Below are 26,537 nucleotides of genomic sequence, written 5' to 3'. Positions count from 1 at the left end.
CATTTGTGTTAAAAGTGTACAGAAGGCAGGCAACTGCAATGTGGCAACATTGTGCGAGTAGAACGTGGCATCAGTGCGCACGATCAATACGGCATGTGACCTTGCCCAGCTCCCAGCTGTTTACAGTTACAATCTGCCACGTCCATTATCGTGCGCTGGGCAATGACCTCGTTCAGACAACTAAACAATTAAGCACACAAGTCCTAGCCACGCATAATAAAAACTACAGTGAAACCTCGTTTATTCGTTCCCGCATTGTAGAATTTCCCGGTTTTATTGTTCAATGTCCGTGGTCCCGAAAAAATCCCGCAAGAACAATGTTAAAAAAATCCAGTTTCCATCGTTTACAAATATTTTTTAACCCGGTTTAACGGGTTGAGCTTTACAGGCTTTTTACCGATTTCACATTCAAATTCCCGAGAAATATTCCAGTTTACGCGTGTCTACACGACACGCAATACCAATATTTACATATGGCGGCCATTACTAAAAGAAAACGAATAAAGTGAGCATGACGCTGTTGCTAACAGGTTCACCAACTTCGATAAAACAACAGACGAAAGCTAACGCTCGCACGATAGTTCTTGCTTTGTGCGATAATCGACACAACAATATAACCGTGGTCAATATACTGTACATACTAGCCCAACGTAAACACGTTTCTATTTAGCGACAGTGAAATCCTGCCAGAAACATAGACGAAATTGTTCATCCTAGCGTTTCCGTGGCCGGCCGTATATGCGCAAGATTTTCTTTGTTTATGGTAAGTTAGCTTTACGCATTTAACTCTAATGCACGTGTGAAATTTGTAAAGGTTCATTGATATGTATCGGTAGTGATGGGTCGAGTCACCCTATTTCAGCATCGAGTCGAGTTCGAGTTAAACAAAGAAATTTATCTTCGAGTCGAGCTCGAGTCGAACTCATAGAAATTTGTCTTAGAGTCGAACCCGAGCCGAACTCATGGAAATTTGTCAAGATGAGTAAAACTAAGCGAGGTTCAAGTGGCAGAATGATGAGTGAAAAATAAATATAAGTTAAATATTTCTCAATAAAATATATGTAATTAAATATGAAAAAATGCTTACCTGTAAAATTAAAGTTTCTTTGAATTTGTTCTAATTTCTCAAAAGACCACTAAATTTAAGATACATGAATTTAACATTACAAATATAAAAGTAAAATGTTCAAGATGAATGTACAAAAATCACATTAGTTCATGCTATCTACAAGTTTTTACAAATTATCATGGAGGAAGACCAATTTCTCAATTGTCTTAGGAGACAGGTTTTGCCTCTTCACGGTCACCACTTGACCTGCTTTTGAGAATAGCCGCTCGCTGGCTACTGATGTAGCAGGTATTCCCAAATAATGTTGGGCTACAGGGGCTACATGTGGAAACCTTGTCTTATTGTTTTTCCACCATGCCAGGGCATCGTCTGTCCTATTTATTACGGACTCTTGTAGGAATGTCTCAACCTAAAAAATAAGACACAAGACCTGACAGTAAGTGCCGTGCTTTACTCGCAATAACTTATGATGTCTTTCCTAAGAATTAATTTTTATTCTTACCTCATTTTCTACCACATCCACCTGATCAATTCGAGGCTTTGTTTCCACTGACTTTATTTCAAAACACCCCCACAGGTCATGTGCAGATGTAGATGCTTGTGGAGAAATGTTTGCTGATGGTTTGTGAACTCTGTAGTTTCCTTGAGGGTCCATCAGCTTTGCCTTTTTTTTGGCCTCCACAACTATCAGTTTCTTTGCTAGCAGCTGTTCATGACTTTCAAACACAACACATTTGAACCGTGGGTCAAGCACAGAGGCTAGCAAATAGGTTTGTACTTCTTTGATACACTGAAAACGAGTGGCCAGTGACTTGGAGAGTTCTCTTGCCAGTGTAATTCCACTTCCATATTCTCCAGAATGTAAACTCAAATAGTTTTTTTAAATATCCTTCTATACTAAACAGAAGAGGTCGGACAATGGAAATAGTGGGGGAATCTTCTCGGCAGAGCTCTTTCGTTGCCAGAAAAAGAGGTTTCAAGATGGTAACGTAGCCTTCAATTAGTCGCCATTCCTGTGTTGTAAGACTATCTTTGACAGTGTTTGGCAAATCTGCAGATATTGACTCCTTCTGCTCCTGAAGTCGCTCCAACATTATGTAAACACTGTCCCAGCGCGTCTCCACCATTTGGCAGAGGGAGTGTTCAGGTAAGCCCAACTTAGATTGCAGTGAATGGAGTCTTTCACTTGCCTTGCTACTTTGCTTGTAATGCCCAACGATGGAGCGACATTTCTTCAAAATCTTGCCCATGCCAACTTGTGTAACAGCATTATCAATTGCAAGCTGCAAGGTATGAGCAACACAGAATAAATGCTCAACAGGTTTGCCAGTAAGAGCAGCTTTAATGTTTCTGGCATTGTCACTAACAACATAAACGGGTACGGATATGAGAAGAGCACTAATTTTCCAGTCAGCTGTTAAATGGCAGATCTTCTCATAGATTGCAGCACCAGTGTGCTCTCCTGGGAAGTGTGAACAATCTAATGTCCTGTTTTGGAGACAGAATTCTGCATTGAGGTAGTGAGCTGTCAGTGAAATGAAAGGTACTTGTGCTCTAGAAGTCCATATGTCCAATGTCCATGAGAAAGACTGAGCAGTTTGTAGCTCACACTGCAACGATTCTGCAACTTTGCCCCGAGTATCTGCGTAGAGTTTGGGCACAACCGTCTTTGAGAAATGCTTCCTGCTTGGAATACTGTATCGAGGCTCAAGAAAATTTATTAATTCCCTAAACCCACGGTCATTCACAATTGAAAAGGGCTGATAGTCCAAGGCAAGCATGTGTGCGATTTTTGATGTAATTGTTTTTGAGCGTGAACTGTCGTGCAACAACATTGTTTTCGCCTCAAAACTTTGAATTATTGAAGGTTGCCCTACACATTTTGATTTTTTGTCTTTTTTTTTGTCTTCATACTGACGCTTTAAGTGAAAATGCACATCCAAGTGACGAATCAGACTTGAAGTTGATGATGACGGAGTCTTGTAAATTTTTTTGCAGCACTTGCATCTAGCTGTCTGATGATCAATTTTTTCAAAGAATTCCCAAATATCTGCTCTTGATTTATGTTCGTCACTTTGTGACGTCCCAGGCCGTACAAACACATCCATTCCACTAATTATAAACCGTTTATGATTAATACGACGCCGGCGACGTAAACATTACATTGAAGTGTAAACATAAACTTCAACAGCCTCAATTTTCCGTTCGGCCATGGATAACTGGTTGGAGATATCAATTATTGTCTATATCGATTTGTCAAAGTGGCAACATTCCCTGGCTGTATTATCACTTACGTAGGCCATTGGCCCGGAGTTAAAATGGCGGCTAACTAGTTTTTAGTAGTAAATATTATTTACTTACAAAGCTGCCCAAATACTGACGTGATCTCGTTCATGATTGAATCTAGGGAACATTTTTTAATTCCATTATAGTTAAATAAAGGTATTTTGTTGCAATTAGAAATATTAAGTGCATATTGAAGGATGGGATGCACTGTTTGCGGTTATACACGATCGAAAATAAATAATCTTCCGACTTTGTTTTCAAGGTTTTCAGTGTTGGATCAGAGGTTTTACACTAGGTAGGCCTAAATAATACGTTTTATTTCATTTTAAAGTGCATGAATTCGGATAAGTACCTTCACGATTGGAAATTGTGCAACATTATGGTCGAGCCGAAAACTAAACTTTGACGAGACTCGAGGACACAATCCTAATCAACTCGGTTTTCGAGTCGAGTTTAGTTTCGCCGGCTCGACTCGACTCGCTTGATTTTTCGAGTCTCGACCCATCACTATGTATCGGCCTACAAAAGAGGTTAAAACCATTAAAGAGCGTTTAGAAATTATAAATGCTGTTGAAAAAAATCCAGGCGAAAAACGGGTTGATTTGGCAAAGCGCTATGGTATTCCTCCATCGACTCTTAATTCTATCTTCGCTAGAAGAAATGAGATTCGGAAACAAGCAAGTCAGTTCGGCCAGTCTTCAAAAAAACGGAAAATGGCAAGACAGTCGAAATACAGTGAGCTTGAAAAAGTTTTGTTTTCTTGGTTCCAGCAAGTTCAGGCATCAAACATCCCAGTGGATGGCACACTGATCAAAGAAAAAGCTCTTCAAATAGCTTTACGACTTGGAGTTGAAAACTTCACAGCTTCCAATGGGTGGATTTGTAGATTCAAGGAACGACATGGGCTTGCCTACAAACAATTGTCTGGAGAAAGTGCTGTAGTAAATAAAGATACTACTGAGCAGTGGCTGGAACAACTTCCACAGTTATTAGATGGATATTCTCCAAGGGACATCTACAATGCTGATGAGACAGGGCTGTTCTTCAACTGTCTCCCCGACAAAACCCTTTCATTTCAAGGTGAATCTTGCCATGGAGGAAAGCAATCGAAAGATAGAATAACTGTGTTGTTACCTGTGCAAATAGTGATGGAAGTGACAAAAGGAAACCCATTGTAGTGGGAAAATCAGCAAAGCCAAGGTGTTTTAAAAATGTTAAAACACTGCCAGTTACATACCACGCCAATAAAAAGTCATGGGTAACTGCTGATATTTTTAGATCATTTTTGTGTGAACTAGACTCCAGCATGGGCACTTACTGTCACAAAATCATTCTGTTTGTGGACAACTGCACAGCTCACCCGAAGGACATGTCTTTTTTACGAAATGTGCGAGTAGTCTTCTACCCTGCAAACTGCACTAGTGTGTTGCAGCCATTGGATGCAGGAGTAATAAAGTGCTTCAAGCAACAATACAGAAAAATGCTTGTGTGGAAGGCAGTGGGTCTGCTAGATGCCAGAGAGGAGAAGTCAGGTAAACCATTGAAAATCAGTGTGTTCCAGGCCATCCACTATTTGTCAGTTTCGTGGAAAAACATAACAGCGACAACAATTTCCCACTGCTTCCAGAAATGTGGCGTTGGAAAGGTAATTTCACCAGTTGATTAAATTGTGACGGAGAGTGACAAGGAGTTCGAAAAAGATTGGGAAAGCTGGGTGAAGATGTTGACTTCGAAACCTACTGCAGTCTGGACGATGATCTTGCTACGTGTGGTGAGGTGAGCATTGAGATGTTGTGTAGCGATGCTCAAGGACAAAAGGAAGAAAGTGAAGAAGCAGCAAATGAAGATGATGGAGAAGAGGTACCCTCATTCTCGGAAGCACTAGCTGCTTTCAACAAAGTGAAGGCATTTTGCTATGCACGGAAGCTCGGAGATTTGGAAGAAGACAGAATTTCAATGATGCAAACCTTGCTGTTCAGTCTTAAAAGAAGTTCTGATACCAAGCAAACAAAAATACAAGACTTCTTCAATAAAAATTAAGTGTCAAGGAGGATGTGAGACTTGTGTTATATACAGTTCATTTGTACATTATTTCCCCCTTTTATTTGATTTAAATAAGTGTATTTCTTATTGTACATTGTATTAATAATAACAAACTTGTGATTACCAACACCAAAAATATTTTGCTGCATAAAAACTCATCTTATAATTTCTCTGCATTATAAATAAGAAAGAAGTGTGCATCTTATAACATGTGGTGAGTATGTACCTTTTAAATTTTGAATAATACATACGTAATTACTTGCTTAAAACATACAAATTTGAAGTTTATTTTGTTTTGTTCATTTAAAAAAATTAAGGAAGTATAATTTTCCAATATTGATAGTGTATATACAGTGTGCTGCTGGTGTCAGTTTAAGGAAATAACTAACTGATTCACTGAAAGTTTTTGCAATAGTACATACATTGTGCATTTGGTAACTTTAGAGTGTGTTCCCACATTGTAGGATTTCCTGGATTATCCGTTTTTTATTCATGGTCCATTGGAAAACGGATAATCAGGGTTTCACTGTATTTTTATTACATGCATAGTAAAAAACCTTGTGCCTAAATGTGGCATATTCTACATAAAAATATAAATTAGGTTAACACAAATATGGCATTTATTTAGGCTTAAATAAAAGTGATGTACAAAATCACACAGAAATAAAATCAACAAAAGAATAACATGTCACAGCCGTCGGCCAAGAACTGACTTAAACTTCCTCACAGCTGTTGTCCACAATGCTGTCAGTGTCGGAACACTCATCATCGGAGCTCACGCAATCGTCTTCCGTGCCGTAGAGCGCATTTGAAATGCAGCACTTTTTAAAACTCTTTACGACTAATGTTTCTGGGATCGCAGACCACTGATACAACAAGATAGGTCGCCTTATTCTCCTGGTCTGTGTCATTTTGTGGTTTTCGCTCGCCATCCACTCTGAGTATTGCCGCTTCAGATGCATCCTCCAATCCCTCACACATGATTCGTCGACATCATATTTTCGCCCAGCAGCACGGCTACCGATTTCTTCCACTTCACTGATTATTTTTAATTTTTCCACAACTGTGAAAGAACAACTTTTTACGATTCATTACAATACTTGCAGCCAACACACGTGTAACACCTGGGTACTTTGCAAATGAGGGTAGGACAGTGCGTGGGAGCGTGCGTTTGTAACCAGCGAAGCTGTAGTGTGACCACCCTGTGAGGAATGTGACCTTGACTGTGCCGCTTCCTTCCCATCCTTTTCCCCTACCCCTCTTGCTATCGCAGCAACCTCCAGTTGTGCTGGTGTTATTTCGTCACTGTGCAAAAATGGCCCAAGACCCATGTAACACACGCACCCTACTTTTTCCGAACCTGATTTTTTTAAAAAAGGTGCGGGTGGAGACGTGGGTTTATACGGTATGCGTCATGGTGCACAGGTTCGCCCTGTGATATTCCATGGAAATATACATCCAGATATAATAAATATTGTTACTCCATTATAAAAATTCAATATAGATATACTACTCTTTTTAACACATTATTGTGTGTTATTTTAATGACTACTGGCTCATGTTTCTCACTAACATAAGAATGAATAAGCTTAAGGTGTGTTTTCATTTTTTTCTGTGATATTCTACTAAAAGTTCATTACATATTTATCACAAATTTGAATATTGTGCACCGACAATCATTTGTAGGATTGTAAATGCACCCCAAATTTCAATAATTTAACCACTGGACTTAGGTATGTTAATGACTGGTTTATTTAGACTATAGAATTTACTGATTATAAGTAGACCTTGATGATACCTACAATTGTGATACCAGGAAATGGGGAAAAAGGCAAAGGAGGTAAGTGATGCCTACATGGAAATGCTGAATGATGAAGGGGGTAGGGGAAATTGGGCGGATTTGTATTGCAATGTCAGAAGAGTAAAGGGGAAGGAGAAGCTACCAGTAATGAGGGGGAGAGATGGGCAGGAGAGTGTGTGGATCTGGAAAAGGCAAAAATACTGATTTGTGGAGGGGAAGTTATGGTTTGGAGCTCAGGGCAAGAAGCCAAGGGGCGAGAGAGACCTGGAAATAAAGATAGAGGTGTGATGAGGGAGGTGGGTAGACTAAATGGGAGGAATGCAGCTGGTACCAATGGGATAGGAAACAGTCACCTCAAATTGGGGGAAAGGAGGTTTGTAGATACACTAGAGTCCCGTTATAGCGAGGTGTCACGGTTCCGGGTTTGATCCTCGCTATAACCGTGTCCTCGCTATAACCGAATTGGACAAATTTTGGCCCCCAAAAATTAAAATTAACCGAAAATAGCATAAAATTGTGTTTAAACCTGTATAATTGGAAAATAACAGGTTATATTAACGAAATCTTAATTTCTGTGAGCAGATGTGTGAATTTTCTTTAAAACGATACCCCATAAGTACGGATGCAATCACTGATTGCGTCAAAATAACCAGAATACCCTACCACACCACGTAAGTATAGCATCTCAGCCCGCGGCCGACGCAGCATTGTCCTGCTATCTATTGTCGACGCGGGCAGTCTGCTGGCGGCCATGTTGGTTCGGGATTTTGCTAACAGGTGGTGCTTGTGTAGCGCGACGATTTAATTCCTTACAAAAAAGCAGGAGTACAGCTGCGGCAACGCACTTACGCCTCAAACGAAATAGTCGCTGGAAAACTATACTTTTTTCATTTAAAGAAACCTTTTAGAAAATAAATTTGGGATTAAACTCAAACCATCACCACCCCTTTCCCGGACAGATACCCCAACAACTGACCGAAACAAAAGTTACAAGAAAACTGCCCTAGCGATTCGGAAATAAATACGGTAGTGCCTACTAGAGGTGTAAAAGTAACGAAAATATGTGTACCCGTATGTATTCGTTACTATAACAATTAGTACTCGTTACTATCGTTACGTTACTCGTTACTTCTGATACCGCATAACATGCTATGTTATGTTGCAGCAAAGAATCCAGTCGTATTGCGTAGGCGTACAGTATGCCGCCGCGTAAATAATAATAAATAGAATATAAACAATTAACAATATTTGATAATTAATAGTTTTTGTTAACCAAGAAACAATTAAATCTCATTAGAGCGGCTTTTTAATATTATCTCTTTTAAGATGACAACCAAAAAACGTGCAAATACGCGATTATAAAAACAAAAACATATTTCTAATTTGAAAAAATACTTTCTTACGTTGTTTCTGTTCCAATCTCAAACTTTGCCTACACACGGCAGACTGCACAGATAACTAACGGAAGTTTGATGAAAGAAAGGATGGGATTCTATTTTTAAAGCCACGCACTTAGGTGGCGACAGCAAGGCTGAAGAATGTGACAGGCGTCAACTGCAAGATGTCTAGTGTCGAGCGAGAGGGGTGGAGATAAAGCAGACAAATAACAAAAGCGCGCTTCAAGCGATCACGCCGTAAATTCCTCAAAAATACCTCGTTATAGCCGTGTTCTCGCTATTACCGTGCTCGCTATAACGAGATTCTACTGTACTTGCAAGTATGCAATCACTGGAGGAGGGACAACTGCCAAGGCAGTGGTGGTGCCTATTTTCATGGAAGGTGGAGATAAGGCAAAAGCAGAAAATAATAGGTGTCAGCCTAACATCAAGTGCAGGGAAGGTGATGGAAAAATTTATAGTGAGGTACATGGTAGGAAAAATTGGAGAGCTGGAATGGATGTACGAGAAGCAACAAGTCTTTAGAAAGGGTTTCTCCTGTGAGAAGCAGATGGTGGGACTGCTGAAGGACTTGGTAGAGGCAGTGGATGAGAGCGAACAGGTAGACACAATCTTGATTGATTTTGAGAAGGCAAGAGATTCAGGAGGTAGGGGAATACAAGTACCTGGGAGTACAGAGTGACTTGGGTTGGGGAAAGCAGGTGCAGCAGGTAGTAATGAAGGGGAGGAGAGGGCTGGGGCTGATTGCTAAGACACTGAAGGGGACAGGAAAAAGAAGGCGTATTCAATGTTGGTGAGGCAAATGCTTGAACATGCAGTGGCAATTTGGGACCCATACCTAGGGCTAGATGGGCAATGGGTATGTGGAGGAGGGAAGGGGTGAAAAAAGTCGTGCATGACGCCACAATGTCCGTGTCCGTTTCAACTTCTGTAAACAATAGATGTGTGGTGGCATGCAGTTAGGTATACTGGGGGGGGGGGGGGGAGATGCGTGCGCAAGATTGACTATGCTATCTGCTGTTGTACAAACATCAGCTATGGCAAGTTAAGTTGCGGCTATGGAGTTTAAAGGACCAAATGTTTTTACGTCCGCGCGTATATGTTGCATGGCTACGTCGACGGACTAGGTCCTTAGCAGGTAGAAGCAAGGAAGAGGGGGGAAGAATGTGGGTGACAATCAACATGCACTATCTCTCTATCTCTTGACGGCGCCAGTTGCTTCTCCTCCCATGTCGGCAAAGGGGAAATCTAAAAATAGACCAGCCAATGACCTTTCTTCCTCCATTCATTTTATCCCCCCCCCTCCACCGCTTCAAATACCACCACTCCGTTCTTGAACAGTACCGGTTTTTCTATCAGGCCATTTCATTCGCAATTAAATAAAAAACCATTGTAGATACAAAAAATTTCATATAAACACTTTCTATTCGTAATTTAATTTGCTACAACTTTTATTCAGTGGGTTTTTTCACTTTAGTACACCATTTTCAAGTTACAGTGTGAAATTAAGACTGTTTAGATGGTTCAGAATCTAACTTAACATTAATTTTTATAATCGATTACTCTTTACAAGGATTTTTCCTGCCATTGTCAGCTCTCATAGTAGCGAGGTTCTACTGTATCCGTTTCACTGTCAGTAAAAGATAGTTTGAAAAGGTATGCGACGTGAGTTGAAGGTCACGTCCAGATGGGCAAGTCAGCCAGCCGATTGACGATAAAGTACATAACCACGTATCTCCTGTTATACAGTGTCAAATTTGACATACAAAGAGCGATGGGAGGCATATAAAGATTAATGGTGGGACATATTTATATAAAGTATATTTCCCTACACAATTTTGGAACACATTAAATAAATTAGCCTTGCTATTTATGGAAACTAATGCTTCAGAATACACAATTTCGATTAACACAAGCATTTTTAGGAACACATTAGTCGTGCTAAGTGAGGGATAGGTGTAGAGAAGTTGGTGAAGTTTTTTAGGGTGACAAAGGGTGAGGGGGGGGTTGGGGGGGATGCTGGGTAACAGGTTGAACAAAGGGGTGTATAGAGGGAGGAAAGATCATGGATGGAAGATTTAGAGAGTGGAAAAGAACGGCAAGAGGAAGGCAAGTATTCCTGGTGAGGATGGGGAGGGAGTGGAATGGGATTGAGGGAAAGATACTGGATGCGAGAAGAGGAAAGTGAGGAAGAGGCTTCAGAAATTGGACTAGAGAGGGGGGAAACTCCTTGCTACCGGGCAGAAACCCAATCGCTAGTGTATCAATCAATCAAAGCAATTCAAGCTCAAAGAAAAAGCAGAAATGCTCAGAGAACTGGACAAAAAGAAAAAGGTCGCAGTTGCGAAGACATATGGCATTGCGGCGAAGACCGAATGTAGAATTGTTAAAGACCGGGCAAAAATTAAAAAAAAAAAAAATGTATTAAGCTACTTTGTTTGGTTGTGACCACAAAAACCTTTGTTCTGGAGATCACCAAGGTATGGAAAATGCTTTGAAAATGGTTGAAAGAAGTACTATAAAAATATGTTCCAGTAACTAGCCCAATGTTACAAGTTACAGCAAAACAGTTTGCATTGCTTATGGACATCAAAGAATTCCACGCCAGTTCAGGCTTAATCCATGCATTATTCAGAATGCCAAGGTACATTTTTGAAAATGCCTCATTGAGAGGTTGCTCATCAACATTAGGTTGAAGTGCCCACCAACATCAATGTTCGTCAGGCAATTAAGATGATCACAGGTGGATGGATGGTGGAATTTTCAACAAGAAACTATTGCCAACTGCTGGAGAAAGTCTGGCAATGTAAAATGTAAAGTTGACGAGCTCACACCAACTTGATCAGACCAGGATGCAAACCACACAACACAAACATGCGAAAGCAATGACATTGACCCAGAAGTATCAGCCTCCATGCAGTTTCATTCACAGTCTATGTGTCTGTGGATAATGAAATTATAAACAACACCAGTGCTGACTGACAGCGACATCATTCGTGAAGTCATTTGATCACAGTCATTAAAAGCTTATTGTGACTGTGACAGCTACGGAAGCTATTCTGAGCTTAGAAAAACTGAACAAATTAATCTCTAAACACGAAAAGGTTTCAGAAGAGATCAGGAAATCTTTCTATGACATAGAACATTTTGTTCAACAGAGCATCATTGAAACGAAAAAAACAAAGTGAAAAAAACAAAAAAACAAAACAGATTTTTTTAAAAATAAATTAACTTAAGTTATGCAGAAACACCTATATTTAAACTGATGTCAGATGTTCACCAAATGATAATGTATCTTATAATATTTTTTATTTTATAATTTTTCTCTTATTTTTAAAGTGTATGTATTTTTCATTACTAAGTACAAAACTTTAGGTTCCCGTAAGTACTTAGTAATGAGATTCTACTGTATTTTTATGCTAATATGATTTGAACAAAACAAATTTATACTTGCACAGTTCTATTTATCACTGTAGTTTACTCATAAACTTAAAAAAAAAAAAAAACTATACAGTATATTTGGAGTATATTAGTGTTCGCCTCAATTAATAAAAATACAAATATAATACGACAAACAACCCCTGGTACTAACACCTATTAGATTACTGTATATGGAAAAGTTCTTTGAATAAGAGAAGATAGACTTTCTTCCTGGCCTCCCAATTTTAGGGAGAGCTTGTTGGTGTATAAAATGTTGTGCTATTATCTTTAAAAGATTTGTGCAATGGGAGTGCATGACTTGATGTAAGTTTTTGGACATACGCCATTGCTAAGAACTTTTTCTGTTGAAGAAAAACTAATAAATAAAATAAATAAATAAAAATAAAAATACTCAAAAAAAGATACAAAAAACACACAAAATTAAGCAAACAATTGCTGTTGTCAACAAGGATATGAACACCACAAAATATTCCGAAACAGGAATATGGTCAGCAAACAAAGAAAAAACAAAGAAAAATGTACTAAGAGAACGAAAAAATCCCCACAAATGATGACAACACAAAAATATTGAAACCCAAAATGATTCAGCACAACAGTTGAAGCGAGACAAAAAACATGACAAAACGAAAAAACAAACAAATACAATAGTTTTACCTAAACAGAAACAAGCGACGTTTCGGGAACTGCTATCTGCTCCCGTCCTCAGGCAGAGACGCACATGGTACGGAAACACAGGTGCGACTGAGAAGGGGCTGGAAAATGAGGGTATTTATCAGAGAAAGGGCTACATCTTGCTCAGCCAATGACAGACGAGCTGTCTCCCCATTGGCTGTGCACCATGTAGTTAAAGCGGATTGGTTATGGTGGGTTGAGTATTGGCTATTGTTTTGTGCTGCAGGGATGTTTCTCTCTTTATCAAAGGGATCCACATATTTTTTAATTCAATGCTCTGCTGGCTGAAAATATTTTTATTGCTAATAATGAAGGCTGATTCTTTGATTTTCCTTTTTATTTTATCGGATTCCTGTATGAGTGGTGTGGAGTCTTCCCAGAGAATTTTGTGGCTATTTTCCCATGAATGTTCAGCAAGTCTGGATTTTAGGGTTTCACCCTTCTTGCAGTTGTTTTTGTGTTCTTTGATTCGGGTGGATAGAGCTCTGCCAGTTTCACCTATGTACATGTGGCCACATTCACAGGGGATTTGATACACACAGTTGTGAGTTTGTAATTTTTCTGTGGCTGGTTTCACCTTGGTAACAATACTTATTATTTTATTTATTAGTTTTTCTTCAACAGAAAAAGTTCTTAGCAATGGCGTATGTCCAAAAACTTACATCAAGCAATGTTGTGCTAGTTAAGATATTGTTGCTAAGTTTCTCTATCCCCCAACTATTGTATAGATTAGGGACAAGATTATATGGTGATTTGTGAAAACAGAAATGCACATCAATATACTTATTACACCGAAGTGAAAGTGAATACACCATATAGCATCTAAATGTCAAGTAATTGAGCATTTTAATCAAAATCTCTCTTAAACACAAATACAAGTTAAAATAGTAAATTAATTTAATTTATTTAGCAGGAAGTTTGTACCAAAATATACAGTAGAATCTCGCTGATATGACCCCTCACGGTTTCCGGAAAAACGGACTTATAAACGGAATGGTCGTAATAGAGAATTCGGGCCAATTTTTGTATTTCGCGTCAAGAAGTGAGAAGGGGTCGGAAAAGGGTGGGGAGGGTCTCGTTCGAAAGGGCAATCCATGACGTGTTGTCACCTGCCTAGTCAGTTGCTGCCATGCATTGGACCAACGAGCAGCGCGCGTTTGCCGTCGAGGCTTACTTTTCTAATGGCAGTTCCATTATCGCCACTCAACAAGCGTTCCGTATTCGGTTCAACATTCGTCCTGCAGGTCCAGTTCCTGGTCGGCAATTGAATGTCACGTGGGCGGACACATTGAGGGCGAGTGGAAGCGTGATGAAAAGTGGGACAGGAGGTCCGCGGACTGTCACTACCGCCGAAAACATTGAGAGAGTGAGGCAGTCATTTTTGCGCTCTCCATGGTGTTCAGCACGTAAACACGCCGCTGCTCTGGGGATTTCGGACCGCAGTGTGAGACGAATTCTTCATAATGAACTGAACTTTCATCCCTACAAAATGGTTGTGACAAGTGCTTAGTAAACGCAATTTTATTGCTCGCCGAAATGCATGTGAAGTGCTCCGTGAAAACTTGGCTCATGACGCACTCGTGTTGTTCAGTGATGAGGCTAACTCACATTTCGGGCAGTGAAAACAAGCAAAACATGCGTTATTAGAGTGATAACAATCTGCGTGAACTTCATCAGCGGCCACTTCACTGTGAACGAGTAACTGTGTGGTGTGCAGTGTCAAGACAGGGATAATTGGTCCTTATTTTTTTGAGGAAAATGAACGTGCAGTCACGGTGACTGCGGCTCATTACACAAATGATTGAAGGATTTTGTCTGCCTTCACTCGCATAAATGAATGTTAGGGATGTCTGATTTCAACAGGATGGAGCCACGGCACACACCGCGCGATGTTCAATGGATGTTTTGAATTAATATTTCGCAGAGCGCCTTATCTCAACGAGAGGCGACTTTGTTTCGTTCCCCCGATTTGGCTCCGTGTGACTTTTTTTATGGGGTTATCTGAAATCAATTGTATACAATGACCGTCCAAGGACCCTACCTCATCTTAAAAACAACATACGCCAAGCTATCACCTACATACCCGTCGATATGCTTGAAAGAGTTGCACAGAACTTCCGAAATCGGGTAACTCAATGCATTGACTATGGGGGCCATCATTTGATGCATGTCATCTTTAAAACTATATAATGGAAAATTTTCAGGTGTTATGTATTGCAAGAAAAATTAAATTATAGATATATAATGATATATTTACTACTTTATTTTTTATTGGCCTTTCAAATTAGCAAGTTTCTGCGCCGCACCCTGTAATATTCAAAGTAATCATGGCAAAATATTTAAACATTAAACTAAAATAACAAGTTTTTTATGCATTTAAAATATGGGAGGTCATGTGAGAAGAGGTTCTACTACTAGAATAAGTAAAATTTTTGATACATGTGTTATATATGATCTGCTTTTTTTTAAAAAAAAGAAGAATCTAATATTAACATCTGATTAAATTTACATCCATAAAGTCCGTGAAAATGGCAGTCATATCTGCTGGGCCAGTGTCGATCCCAGATCATTGCCATGAACCGACTCGAGAGTCTGTCTACATCGAAGTTCCCGATGATCTTCGCTCAGCGCTCAAAACTCAATGGTGCAACAGAAAATATCCAACAAGGAACAAACCAGCTAATGACTCGCAACTGGCCATACGAGACGAGCACATAGTTATGTTAAGTCTCGACTCAAAGTGACTGCCTGCCTATCCAAAACCCATTGTTTCCAGTGAATACTACAGGCTGCTGTGTTTCACAAGCTTATTCCAAAATTGTTGATCCACTTGAGCCCTTCCTTGGTGGTAGTGAGCGGCTTGTACTCCAGCCCTATCCAGCCATCGTATCCGAGTTCTTCCAGCAAGGAGAAAACATATCTATAGTCTATTTCTCCACTGGTATCTGGTTCGTTTCGATTTGGCACTTGCGCTGCCTGAATGTGACCTGAAACAAACAAGACAATCGCAAACATCAATAACAAAGAGAATTTTCTGATACTCGTGACAACTTTAACACTAAATAGATTTTAAAACCTGAATGATTTTAGCAGGGTGTCAACATTCTGCAGTCAGGGAATTTATTTTAAATCTACGAAAGTAATGGGAATTCCCCAGTAATAGCAATTTGGAAAAATGTAAAGGTTCAGTCTGCCATTACCCATACTTTTATAGCATATAATATATAAAATAGTTTTAGTGGATATACATACAAACTATAAAATGGCACAAACAAGGTTCCAATTTAAATAAAGTGAAGGGACAACTAGATCAGCTAAGGGGATGGTTGAGACAACATTTCCTTTATTCCTTTCGGAATTTGGTAAAATATGTGTATTTAAATATAGGTATATAAATCACAAGCATTGACATAAGCAAAACTGTCCAGCCTTAAAAATATTTTTTTAAATTATTTTTTTAAGGAAAATATTTAATTTGGAATTTCAATTACAACAATCTCATCTGTTTCCACTTCTTTAATGCATTCCATTTTGTTAAGTATGTTCATTTCATATTTTAATTTTTTTTCAGTTTCAATTGCTACAAAAGCATAACTCTCCACAGTTGAGGTGCATACATCTGTTTTGTTTCATCATTCTTGCAACAAGCTACCTACCTTTTTCACACCCAGTCTCATAACTTTGCTGTGTGTTGGTTCCCCTGTTCTCATTATGTGAGGCTTGACATCTGAGAATATTTACAAATTCATGGTCTCAAAGAAAATTTTAATTCATACATGAATTAAAGTATTCAAAATAACACAAATATACCCTACCAAATACGAGGTTAGGAATGTTAATAGTGGACTCACTGCTGCAGAGACACCATGCAACGGAACCAAGTAATGTCGCTGACGAGAAAACTGAGGCACGATAGTGTCAGTAAATTCTTCGAGAGGCTTGCGGGGAATCTGCATTGCCCACTCATCACGATGCTGTGCAGGCAGTGGCTAATTTGTTCGGTCGATGGAGCTGGGAAGTGCTGCACCATTCACCATAATCCACTCTGCAACTTTGACTTGATTCCTAAGATGAAGGAACCACTTAGTGGCATTCGCTTGAGAAATGTTCCACAGATTCTTCAAGAAGTATACTGCTCCAGTCAAACTTTCACCACAACAGGCGCTGGCAACGGGTTGTATACAATGCTGCTGACTACATTGAAGGACAGTATAACTTTGTAATACGTATCTCTTTTGTATCAGTTGTAAATAAACAGGTGCCACTATTAAAGTGGGTTGAATAGGGAGTCCAACATTTTAAAATTACACAATATAGTACCACCAAAATATGTAAATTAATGAATTTAAAAAATATTGAACTGACTTTAGAAGTTGGTTGTGGCCTGAAGAACTATCTCTCCAATTACTTTTTAAGTTAAGGTGTTGTGGCGGAGGAATCGCCAATGTGCTGAAAGGAGTAGAACAGGGCTATCAAAAAAAAAAATATATATATATATGCATAAATGATTTTACGTCTAAAGTAAATCAACAATGGAAATAAATTTATTTTCAAAAATAAACGTCCTCATCGTTCAAAATCGAGGCATTGACTTGTCTACACAGTTTTTCTCTATACTTCCATATGTATTTTCATTGGGAAATCCCAAGTTTAGGAAACAAGTGTTTTAGTCAGTGGGCCAGTCTTTAGGGGTTTGGAGTGTTGCATGTTGCCTACGGACTGTCTGTTCAATAGACCTAGACAGAATGATTTACAAACTGCAACACTCATGATTTACTTATTCTTTAGGAAACTTTAATTAAAAAAAAAAACTATTCAGTTGACATTTATTCATTTTAACTAACAAAATGTAATTAATCATACGAACCTTAAACTCACACTTTCTTAACTACCTCATGTCATGGTTTACGCCCAAATACAGTAACATGTATTATGTTACCCATACTTTTAGTTAAAAAAAATTAGTTAAAAAAAATTTATGGACATAAGCTGGTTTTCACTTTATGTCATAGATTGAAACAAGATTTTGTGGTTTAATTTTTAGTCAGATTTCATTTATAAAACAGAGGATTATAGTTTTTATTTAAGTTGTTTAGCAATACGTATTCCACCAAAATATTGGTAAAATTTATATGCTGCATTTTACGGTAAAATTTTTTTTCTTTAAATGGTCTAAAACTGATACATTCAGAAAAATAAATATAAATTATCTACCATTTATGGTTTAAAATTGACTCGATAAGAGACGCACAATAAAACTAATTTTCTGATTCATGCACATAGATACAATTTTTTTTGTCCAAAAAAATTACATTCCTTGAATTTCAAACATTAAAATCTTTTTTTATATGATTATAAGTAAGTTTGGGTTAAAGGCTACTTAATTCCATAATGTAATTTGCATTTCAGTGCTAAGAGGTATATTAACTTGCATTTTGGTGTTACGGGGTGTTTTCACATGCTTCTCGGTTTTATCACAATTCACCGTATGGGTTTGGCCACAATAAAGTGGGACTAGTGTTGTGAGTTGGGTAAATACCCGGTGGGTAGGGTATTTATAAATGGGTATTTACCTAGGTACTTACCCCTGCCTCTGGTAAATACCCAATATGAGGGTTTTTAAAGTAAAATCACTTTTTAAGTGTATAATCATATGGCATATTCTCATATTCATTATTTTATTGCTGTAACTTTATGCTTATCTGTTACTAAATTAACCTTATAAAACCATTTAGTAATCATAAATAAAGTGAAAAAATACACTCAAATTTTTAATGAAATATAGCAGAAATATATGCTCATCTTTTGCATCTTCTCTGTGCCGACATTTTAGGATGTGCATCTGTCAAAAACTTTATGGCTTATGTAATTGATATTGTTAAGACAATCAAGAATAGCCACATACTGCATGCATTGTTTAATCAGATTCAATCTCAGAGAAAGTCTAATGAAAGAATTTTGTTAAAGTTACGTGCAAAAACTAGGTGGGGGAGCAGCTTATTTTCTTTACAGAGTTTGTTAGCCAATAAGTCAGTTCTCCAGAAATTAGCAGCTAGTGAAGAGGCTGAACTCGCTCCAAACATTAAAAGAAGACTGCTTGATGACTGTGTGTTCTGGATCCAGGTTCAAAAGATCACTAACATCTTGAAACCCATTGTACTGACGTCCCTCGGCTTGAGGCCCCCAGTTCCCTGCTTGCGAGACTGTCCAGTTATGCCCGTACTGCTCTGTGGGGTGTGGATCCAGGCCAACGTGGCCGGGACAGGGAACTGCGGGACCTGGAGGGAGGGGTTAGGTGGAGAGGAATATTGGTAAACTGTTCCAATAACGATTCGGCGTTGACGATTTCACGAGCCTCTTTTATTAACGATTTATAGCCTGCCGCAGCCTGGCGGAACCGCCGCGGAACAAGCTCCCTTCCCGCGACGACCCAGACTCCCGTAACACCGTACAGCCCGTTAGGACGTCCCGGCACAGATTGAGAGTGTTTATACGTAATACTGATCCCGTTTAAGGTTACACCGTGAAGAAGAACAGTGCGCGCGCGCCCCGTTACATAACGTTTCGTACGACAATAGAAGCTCTGAGTCCCGTAATTGCACGTCCGCGGTCTAGAACACTCTGCTAGTAACGTCACTCGACGACTCGTAAATTCAGTAACGCGGCGAATGACTCACGGAGGCAGCTTGACTGCCGTATCAACTCGTGAACTGAAAACGAAAGGTTGGCCACGTGCTCCGGGTACGCGCCTCGCGAGCAGCGCGGAGCGGCGTACACGACTGTCCTCGATCGAGCCCTGAATACGACTGACTCTCCCCGCCCGCCCGCGGGCCGGCGCCCGCGGGCTGCAGGGAGGGAAGGGGAAATCGGCCGGCGTGGGAGAGGTCCCGCCCCGCGGCGCGCCAGGCTGCAATTACATACTAGCATACTTGAGGAGAAACAGAATATTTACACAGCAACAGAGCCCACTGGCATGCTAGGGCGCACGCGGGTGTGTCCCTGGCCGATGCACCACACTGTTGGTTCACTGGGGAAACAAGGGAGGACGTTGACGAGGCATAACGGCCTGAAGGAGCCGAGGAGACACTTGGGTCGCCGTCAGTACATATGATAACTGCAATGGAATCAAACATCCCCCAGATACACAAAGTATATATTGTATTTGCAGAGTTAGAATCTACCTTAAATGAAGCAGTTCCCCTGTCTCCACTCCAAAAAGCTGAAGAGAGAAACATTTTGGAAAAATTCTCAAAATGGAAAAAAATTTGGTATTGGCGAAATTCACCTAGCAGCAAATCTTTTGAATCCTGCAGTACAAGGTAATGAATTGAAACCAACAGAATTGGTTGATGCCTTGGTTTTTATCTGTGAAGTTGGTCACCACATGGCCTTGAATGTAATGAAGATTCGGCAAGATTTGGCTGATTACATGGATAAAGAAGGACTGTGGAGGCGCCAGTTCATTTGGGATGGTGTGGGTAACAATATCATGGTGGAGGGGCCTACGTGGAACTTGTGTGTTAGCTGATGTAGCGGTAAGAATCCTTGGGGCTCCTGTCACATCAGCTGCTACAGAATGAACATTCAGTACCTTTAGCTGGATTCATGACAAGAAAAGAAACAGGTTAACAACCTTACATGCTGCCAAGATAACATATGTATCTCATAACTGGAAATTACTAAACAGTACTACAGAGACAGAAGGAAAACAAAAAGAGAGAGAGAGAAATAAGGTATCTTCATACAAGAACCACAGCAAAACTGACAGTGAAGATGAAGATGACACAGAGGAAGATGACACACAGGAAGATGAGAAGCTGGAACTTACAAGTGAAAGTGATAGTGAAGTGGTTAGTGAATGAAGACAAACTTAAACTTGGAAGAATATTATTAAAAATATTAGTCGAGGAATATTTTTAACTTTTAGTCCATTTTGCACAGATGAAGAGTGAAGAACAAATAAACATGCAATTAATTTCTCAGCTATTCTTAGAAAATTTTGAAAATACATGTTTACTTTTTATTTTGATATTGTGTAAATTAAATAACATTGTAGGTTAATTAATGTGAGATTTAAGTAAGGACTGGAAAGTAATAACAGATGGATTAAAATAAAAACAAAAAGATAAATTAAAAACAGAAACTTAAAAAACAAAAAAATGTAAATATGATTAGTTATGTAATATTGTGTGCTTTTGTGTTGAATGCATGATGTTAATGAAAGTATGCTACAACTTTGAAAGGTGATTCCTTCTTCCAAAAACAAGGTAGTCAAGTCTTAGAGTTACACTACGCCATTTTTTTGCGTAGTACTATTCTCTAGGGTAAATTTGTAGTTAAAAAATTTAAAATAGTTAATATTGAGAAAGTATGGAAAATGATGTGGAGTAAAATTACAATATTTTGATAAATCTTTGGTGTGTTGAATTATACAACCTTCGGGGGGAAAAAACCTTAAAATAATGATAATAATAGGTCAGGTCAGGTTACCCTATTCGCTATTCCCCAAAATAAAAATTTAGTTGTCTGGTTTTTCTAAATATTTCACACTATTGCTTTTCCCCCGTAAGAATTGTGCTCGGAAAAAATGGTGGCGTGTAACTATTCCATGTTTTTGATAAGGGAACACCTGCTAAAGTTTGCAACATACTTTCATTAACATCCTGTTTGTAACATATTACTTTGTGAAATTATTAAAACTCGACAAAATTAAAATTATCATTGATTTAATGAAAATACCCAGGTATTTATGAAATTTGGGTATTTACCTGGGTAAGTACCCAAGGTATTTACCCTTAATTATATATACCTGGGTATTTTCCATCTCTAAGTGGGACATAGTTTCACAATTTAATATTAGATCAGGAGAAATATTAAACTTTTAACGTATTGTAGACAAATTGCATTAAGGGCTTAGCAAAACCGTTGGTTTAATACACGTGCTCAAACTTAAATGTTGTAAAATTTATGGTCATGGAAGAACAACAGTTTTTTTTTATAACTTATTAAATTCCAATTTTCTTTTCGTCAAATATTTCATAATAGGCCTATGTTACTTTATATGAGTAAACAGGAGAAAAAAACAGGAAGTATAAATAAATATAACAACATTGCGTGACCCCCAAAAATTAAAAAATCCTTTCATTATAATTTTAAGGCATTTTTTAAAATAAAATACTAATAATTATCAAGGTATGAAATTGTAAGTTCACATTTTCCTAAGTGCAATTAAAATTATCTAATTAACCACTAACATATTTTGTAACATTTTTATTGAAAAAAAAAATAATTTCTTACAAACTGTTACGGAAGAAAAAGTCCAAATAAATTTCTCAAAATTATTGTTTCCTGTTCTCTACTATTTTTTATCACATGATATTTTCCCTCCATTTTCATTACTGACAGCTGGAGGTTGAATACTAAGTCTCACAAAATACTTTTACATAATGAAGCAAATTTGTTAAATGTGGTAAGTTTATTCCACTGTCATTTCACATTTTAAAGAATATTTAAATTCATATTTAAAAAACTAGTAAAATTGTATCTAGAATCTTTTAACAAATATTTTAAAAATGAGGTTTTGTTATATGTTTACAATTCTGTTCTTTAATGTAGTTATACATTCTTTAAACAATGGAAAACTGGCTTTAACTTACATTTCTATGACTTTACAAGTGATGTGTTATATTTTTAGTAAACAATGGGCAATACAGGTGCTCAACAGATGCAGGAATGCAGAAAGAGGCAGAAGATACTTGCAGAAAAAGGAGAAATGTGGCGTTTCGATCAGGAAAGGAAAAAATTAAAGAGAGAATAACCAACAAAAAATGGAGGTATTTTTAAATTAAGAAAATATGGATGAGAAAGAAAAAAGGATACACAAAAGAAAGTAAGACAGCAAAACTGCACAGATCTTACATACAAGTGCAATAATATGTAAAGCAACTGTTTGAGTGAAAAAGGCATAACCTCATTCACCAAGGAAAAGTGTTGAGGTTCTTGGAAAATTTGTTAAGACTTTTGTCACCAAACAAATTATTGGATATAGCAGGGCTTAGCAATAATAAAAAAAAAAGGTAGTTCAAAGGAAATGAAGAAGTGAGTCTTACAGATGAAACTGTGAGAACTCTAAAAGACTTTTTTTTTTAAAGAGATGATAAATAAGTTGGCAATGTGCAGGTCAGAAAGATTTTGTAACTGTCCAAACTTCAAAATGCAAAATGTGGTATCAGAAACATCTATTGCTGGTGACCTTACTGAAGCAATCTGTATTTTCAAGAATGATTCCAGTGATGTTTCATCAGGGTATTCCAAATTCAAATCCTTATGCCCTGAACATATAGTTTCTATGTCTCTTACAGATCAGGATGGGTGTATGTAGTTATCATGGAAATACTGAACTGCTTATAGGCTCATTGAGGAAGTACCTATATAACTTCCCTAATTCTGTAAGCAAAGTGCTTTTACAAACATTATGTGACACAAATAATATTCATTGTGTAGACAGAGAATGCAATCACTGTTGAAGTGTGTTACAACTTTACTATTTACGGCACTACATGTAAATGTTCTTACGCTTTATAATATCAGATTTTTTTTTCTATTGTATGATTTAGTCAATTTATTCATTTTAACACATACATACTGTAATAAGTCATAGAATTTATGAAATTTGTGTTATTGTTAATCTATCTAAGAATACATGGGCACAAAAACTAAAGGGTACTAATATACGTTATCTATGTTTATACTTCTGTCATAGGCTATTGAAGTCACGTATGGATCATTCTCAATTGTAAATAGCTATTTTATCAAACACACTAGATAATGATAGGTTGATAACAGGATCATTAAATAGGCAAATTGTTACATTATTACCAATACTCCAGCAAAGAATAATTGCATATAATTAACAAGCAAGTCAAACAATTTTGTGTGTCATTTTTGAGATACATCACAACAATTCGTAAATTATTTAATTAATAAACAAGTTTAATACTTATTCATACCATAAAACAATGTAATTGAAATTGTACCCAATATTCAACATTAGTTAGGTATCACATTATCACATAAGAGTTAATCCAAACTACAAAGTATCATGACTCGTTAAAATCTGATTACACTTGCAAATGTCTTCAAATATCCCAATACATTTCACAGTAATCAATATTTTGGAAATAGTAGTATCCCTTTAGCACAACTTTAACTTCATCAGTATAAAATTAATATATTATTTGTCCACTAGTTAGTTCATCGAGGAGCACAAGTATTAAACCTCATGACTACTGGTATGTTCTTGAGAGACCAGCAAAATTAGTTACTAACTTGACATTAAATCCAATTCTTAGAAGTTCTTGAAAAATAAAGATTATTAATTACTTATACGCTCATACGTCTACTCATGTCCAAGCAATATATATATATTCAGTGAGATTTGAGCTTCTAAATGATATCTTCTATAATAAAGTATTGTTAACAATTTATTAAAACAATAAAAATAATAAATCGTCGTAGGAAAACTACCGGGTTCGTAAATGGATAGCCCAATTAAAGATTTTACTACACAGTTTTATTTATTGCCAATATTTACGTCACTAACAAATAATCTTCTAAAAATGCCATATAATCAATTACACTTAAAAATGTTGATTCCCCAGTCACTCAGTTTTTACACACCGCACACCTCGCTGGGCCGCACCTCTGGCGCAACTCTCGCCGCAGCACCCCTCGTGGACCTCCGTCACGGAACTCTGTCGCCGCCGTCGCACTTCCCTTCGCCGAGGGTCCGCTTGATGCTTCGCTCGGAACTTCGCTCGGGACTCTCTCGCCCCAGAACTCTGCCACACCCGCGACACTATCGCCCGAAACTGAACTCTCCGCCCTGGAACCTTCGTCCAGGGACTTCGCCGCTCCGCCGCACGCGCGGCACTATCGCCCGGAAACTTTGCCACAGGAAAACTCCCGACTCAACTGACTCGGAGGCCGGCGTCCTTCTAGAAGTCGCAAGCGTGCTGGGGCCTGTCACGCAATTCCACGCCGACCCGACGGCAGAATTCTCGAGACACGCATCGGCGGCTTGCGTAACTCCGCAGCTGTCAGGTGTCATGGTAACACCGCCGAGACAGAGAGCTGCGCGGGGAGCGAAGGGAAGGAGGGAGGAAAGCGGCGACCCTTGTTATCTTCCAGACGTGCACGGCACGTCTCACGTTGTGGCGGCCACGTGACGTCAGCGGCCGTGCAGCGCCGCAGCCCTGCTTACTTTCGTAACATTATGTATACATGAAGGTAGATATTTCAATTCAAACCTAAATACAGTTATTTGTATAACTGCCCTATAAGTTATCCACATTTAACTATAAACAAAAATCATCAACATCATTAGTGCTATGATATAAATGCAAAACCAGCTAATGCAATTACTTAATTCAAAATACAATTATAAACTTTCTTTTTGATATAGCAAAACATTACTTACATTACTCACTCATTGTTGTGCCATAACAAAATTTATATTTTCATCAGAACCTAGAGAGGTGTAAAGCATTGGCCTGTACTTATTCTGTTTTCAATATATAGAGCATACAATATCATTGAACTGTCTTATTTCTAGCACTCATAGACTCATAGACTGTGACAAACATACACGGTTTGTTACACTGTGGAACTTCAAATTTTGATGACATTGAGTTCAATGAAAGTATTTCCTATTATAAATGGGGAACAGAAAATTGCAGAGTTGTAAAGCAAGAAATACATTCAGACATTGAATCAGTAAAATGTAAAAAATGTAAACTTTACACACAATTAATAATATATTTTCTGGCACAGTTACAATGCTAAAATACAATGAAGTGAACTACAAACTTTAAGAGAAACACTCCCAGAAAACAAAACAATTATTTCGGAAGACTTCACAGAAAATTATTTAATTAAGCATCAGTCTGAAATCATGCAGGCTTACTGGAGTTCATTCACCCAGTGTTACAATTTTCATTGCTGTAGTATACTAAAAATTTTAAGGTCGATTACAACATATTTGCTATGCAAATTCATTGAACCATAATAAAGACAGTGTGCCTGCATTCAATGAAACCATTTTCAATGATTTGAAGACAAGGCTCCTGTTTCATTTTGATTATTTCACTACTTTTCTGATGGTGTAGCAAGCCAATTATCTATAATTATATTTTATGTTCCTGAAACTAAAATACCAAATATTGCATGCAAACTACAGCATTGTTGGGAAAGTTTTCTCCCAGTGCTCGGACTCCATAATTATCATTATGTAGTGTAACGTGCGGCTGCGCTCAATATGACATTTCGTCTAAAGAACAAATATAGATTGGCCGTGGAAGCGCCAGGCAGAAACAGTATTAAACATAGGGACACAGCGCACGCACAACAAAATTTATGATTAACCTCCTTAAAACTTGGTAAGGTTATGTGGATCGTGATCATAGGATAAGAAAATAATAAGATCTGGTTTGGTTTATATAGGCATTTACTAAATCTTACTTAATGATTTTGTTGCTGTTGTTTTTGACTTTACAAACATTATCCCACTGAAGATGACCCATGGCATTACAGCCGAAACAAAATACCAAGAAAATTGTTGACCTTATTTGCTATACTTAATACATTAAATCTTGTTAAACAATAAACAAAATGGGGAGGCCCCGGGGCGAGATATTATAATAAGTAACAATGGTTATACTTCACTGAATCTTAGGTCATTTGGTCCTTTAACTTCACAGGCCATTGAATATTGAGCGCGCAGACTCTTCTTAAGACATAATATAAAAAAATTACATTTACTCGTTAAATA

The 26,537-nt window shown here is 38.0% G+C and overlaps 2 protein-coding genes across 2 annotated transcripts in view; both read right to left on the bottom strand.

The window, feature by feature from the left end:
• Positions 1 to 1,092: 1,092 nt before the first annotated feature.
• Positions 1,093 to 14,850, bottom strand: LOC134538440 (zinc finger BED domain-containing protein 4-like). The gene is made up of 2 exons (XM_063379767.1): positions 1,572 to 14,850; positions 1,093 to 1,478 (listed from the first exon to the last, which is right to left on the bottom strand). The coding sequence occupies exon 1, from the start codon at positions 3,175 to 3,177 to the stop codon at positions 1,816 to 1,818; it is 1,362 nt and encodes a 453-aa protein (XP_063235837.1). The 5' UTR covers positions 3,178 to 14,850; the 3' UTR covers positions 1,093 to 1,478; positions 1,572 to 1,815.
• Positions 14,851 to 14,949: 99 nt separating this feature from the next.
• LOC134538441 (putative hydroxypyruvate isomerase) overlaps positions 14,950 to 26,537 on the bottom strand; it is a 61,759-nt gene continuing 50,171 nt past the window's right edge. The window contains exon 5 of the mRNA XM_063379768.1: positions 14,950 to 15,696. Coding sequence (XP_063235838.1) covers positions 15,509 to 15,696 — 188 coding nt within the window. The 3' untranslated portion in view covers positions 14,950 to 15,508. The remainder of the gene's footprint in view (positions 15,697 to 26,537) is intronic.

The sequence above is a fragment of the Bacillus rossius genome, chromosome 13 (assembly GCF_032445375.1).
Source record: "Bacillus rossius redtenbacheri isolate Brsri chromosome 13, Brsri_v3, whole genome shotgun sequence".
NCBI classification, from domain to species: Eukaryota; Metazoa; Arthropoda; class Insecta; order Phasmatodea; family Bacillidae; genus Bacillus; species Bacillus rossius.
This window is presented reverse-complemented; position numbering and strand designations above follow the sequence as displayed.